The sequence below is a fragment of the Haemaphysalis longicornis genome, unplaced genomic scaffold (genome assembly GCF_048455015.1).
Source record: "Haemaphysalis longicornis isolate Haplotype H1 unplaced genomic scaffold, Haemaphysalis longicornis Haplotype H1 scaffold_9, whole genome shotgun sequence".
Taxonomy (NCBI): domain Eukaryota; kingdom Metazoa; phylum Arthropoda; class Arachnida; order Ixodida; family Ixodidae; genus Haemaphysalis; species Haemaphysalis longicornis.
The window spans coordinates 145,155,299-145,158,820 of NW_027526460.1; the positions used below are offsets into that span (position 1 = coordinate 145,155,299).

A 3,522-nucleotide genomic window follows, 5' to 3' on the forward strand; every position below is an offset into this window, starting at 1 on the left:
CTGCATATTTAAGTACTGCTATATTAATTTCGTTTTCCGAATTGCGAAGCACATTTTTTTCTTGATTCTAATCAAATATATGCTAGCGGTAGTTGCAATTAATGTTGCTGTACTATGTATGTACCCACTCCTGCTTGGGCCCGAATAGGGCCTGCAGTATTTGTAAATAAATAAACAAATAAATAAATAAATAAATAAAGTTGTTACTTGCGGCCAAGCTTCAATTTTTTGACAAGTCAGGGCGTTAGACGGTACGCCAGTTTGGCTATTTTCATTCGCATTTTTACGTTCTTTTGCGGACTTCTTTTGTTTTAGTCTTCGATTGAGGAGGAGGTGTGTTATATAGATATTTTTTTGTGTCAATATACAAATGCTAGTTTTTCTCGTTTTTATTTTTTTATGTTTTTTTTTTAATTCTCTCCGACCAGTTGTTTCCGTTTGCGCAGCTATAACTACTAAGGGTGGTAACTCCGTCATATCTGCATTGTTGTGGACTGCACGGCGTTACACGGTTCGCCATTTTCCAAATTTTTTATTGCGATGGTGAGCGTTTTTTTGCGGTCTTTTTCGTTTTTTCTTTGGTTTTGGGAGATGTCTAAGATGCACACTTTCATTTGGTCTGATTCTATCTGTGAAACTTTTGTTTGTTTTCTCTTTCTTATTTTTTTGGTTTTTCAAAATTCTTTCCCACCAATTGTCGCTATTAACGCTATTATAACGACTGAGGGTGTTCTTTCTCGCACATCTACATTTTTGTAGACCAGCAGGGCATTTTGCGTTCTTGTCAGTGGGCGCACTCCGTAAAGAATGGTGCGCGTAAACTCAGAACGCTAAAGTTGGGCAAGAACATTCTGAGGTTGCGGGAAACTCACTCCTTCAACGGCTTCCATATCCGATTCCTTCTCATCAGCAAGCGCAAGCGGCTTAGCAGTCGCACTTAAGCAAACGGCGTCGTTCGCTCCCATTCAAGGACGTTTGCACCCGGCATTGAAAAAGCACCCCTGCATGCTGCACGCGGAAGCGCTGCAAAGCCAGTTGCATAAGAAGACTGGCTTCCAATACAGAGAACTGGCGCCGCATACCACCCGTTCAGCTCCCACGGTAGCAGTCACGGTACTCGTCGTCTCAGAAGCGTATGCCATCAAAAATAGTCCATCACAAGTAGCAGGAGAAACAGCAATTCTTATAGCGTGCTCCTCCATTCAGTACAACTCTACCATATCCTTTGACTCGCAGTCGGCATGCCGTCAATACCAACCACAGAGGCCACAGTACCCTTCGTGCTGAATAGTCACCTATGCTCATGTTCACAGGATTCACAGAAAATGAAAAGAAGCACGTTGCATCTGCACGTTGCAAAAGAAACACGTTGATGGCGCCCGGATAGTGGAAAGGCGGTAAAATTGAATCGTAAAAACCAAACCCAAATCGAATCATTACGAGAGGAGGTAGATGGGAAAGAAAAAGCCTGATGGGTGGGGGCGAGAGCGGAGGAAGATTTACGGGGCAGAGGCGGCGGAAGGATAACGTGCTTCGACAATATTTGCCGTGAAGCCAACAGATACGTAGCCATTATTGGGCTTACGTTCATGGCACCTGTGCTGGAGAATGTCTGCGCCGTTTTAAAGACGATAGCCTTCCTCGGGCTGCTGAATCACAAAAACTTTATTCTCTCTATCTGGCTCTCTGTTCGTCGATTCAGCCTTCAGGGCAAAAGCTTAAACGATTCGCCAAGAGAACTATACATAGTGAAATCCGTTCGAACCAACTAAATCAGATGGTCTAAGTAAGACACGTCCCTATTATATTTCGACAAGAAAACCTAGCGCACATTTGTTTCCTGAAATCGAGACAGTGACGGAATCCCGTCTGGACGGGAGAATACAATTCAAGCACACGAGACGCCGAGCAGTCAGAAAATCGTTCTCGACGTTGCGCCTTCTAGCACGGAAGCCTTGTTCGCAATGAATACATTACCAGAAATGGATCGTTTAAATGGGGTTGAGTAATCGCTGTAAGGAGCGCGCGTAGATTGGATTTAGATTTCCGACGTTACGATTAACCGTGTTAGATGTGGGCTGTATGATCAGTGATTCCAGATGTAGGCGTGAAGTTGCCGATTTTTCGGTTGAGACGATTCTTGCACCGTCCCGGTCAATCTTGTGGTCATTCGTGACGCCGTGCTCTGCTAAAGCGTTGTTGCGAACGCTCTTATCCTTTACGTCACGAGCGTGTTGCTGTAATGGTTTCTTGTAGTTTCCTGATTCCCCGATGTAAACACCGTCGCAGTCTGCGCACGGAATTTTATACACAACTCCGGGGAAGCGTTCTTTGGGCAAGCTGTCCTTCGCTTTTACCAGCTGGTGACGCATCTCTCTTGCCGGAACGTGTGCCACCTGTACGTCATACTCCCGCAAGACACGTGCGAGACATTCGTTTGTTCCAGGAATATACGGCACACAAGTCCGTTTCTTGAGGGGATGAGGGGCGTCCGGTTGTCCCCTACCTAGCAGCTGACGTTGCGTTGCATCGATAAGGCGCGTAGGGTATCCGCAGCTTGCGAGGTCATCCCATACCTTTTTCTTGTCAACAGCCACATCCTCGGGCCTTGAGCCCAGACGTTCGGCACGCTGCAGTAACGTGGTAACAACGGCTTTCTTGTGGGCGGCCGGGTGTACAGAGCCTAAACTCAGGTATCTACCTGTGTATGTACCTTTTCGGTACACGCTGAAGCTTAGCCTCTGGCCCTGCCGTGAAACGAGGACGTCCTCCTCTTCCAAAGGGAACTGAATGGCTCTTTCCAAGCTGTTCAGGTGATCCAGGAACTTGGTCACCTCATCTTTTTGGACGATGCCCAAACTATCATCAATGTAGCGGAGGAACACATTCGTGGAAGGGGCGAAGGAGGCTAACGCCCGCTGTTCAAGCGCTTCCATGGTGAGGTTCACCACCGTAACCAAAACAGACGCGCCCATGGGAGTCCTCTGGCTTTGCTTGTAGAAATTGCCCATAAAGACTAAGTACGTGTTCTTAAGGCAGAAATCTAGGAGCCTGCGCAGGTCCGCTGCATCTATCGGGGATCTCTGGGGCAACGTTGCATCAGACTCGAGAGCAGCGGTGCACTTGTTGACAGCGTGGTCTATCGGCACGCTCGTGAAAAGGGACTTCACGTCGAAGGACACCATCAATTCGTCTTCCTCGATCGTGATGCTCCCGGTCGGCGACTCGTGTGTTGGAAAAAAACATTTGTTTCCTGAGTTTCTTTTGAAGGATACACAACGGAGTGATGTTTACTATACTAAAGGAAAAAATATAGCTCTAAAACAGTCGCAGGAAAGCATCAAACGGGTACGAGGTACAAACAAGCACAAAAAGCACAGCTCGTGTTCGTGCGGTTACACGCCAAATAGGCAATGAAAGAACAAAAAAGACGTGCTCTGTCCCAAAGACGGTGCGCTAGCAGGGCGGAGGCGGGAAAATTGAATTGCATTAACCAAACACCCATTGAATTCATGACGGCAA

The 3,522-nt window shown here is 46.8% G+C and overlaps 1 protein-coding gene across 1 annotated transcript; it reads right to left on the reverse strand.

The window, feature by feature from the left end:
- Positions 1–1,436: 1,436 nt before the first annotated feature.
- LOC144153472 (uncharacterized) lies at positions 1,437–3,185 on the reverse strand. Its single transcript, XM_077685113.1, has 2 exons — positions 2,714–3,185; positions 1,437–1,468 (listed from the first exon to the last, which is right to left on the reverse strand). The coding sequence occupies exons 1-2, from the start codon at positions 3,183–3,185 to the stop codon at positions 1,437–1,439; spliced, it is 504 nt and encodes a 167-aa protein (XP_077541239.1).
- Positions 3,186–3,522: the final 337 nt, after the last annotated feature.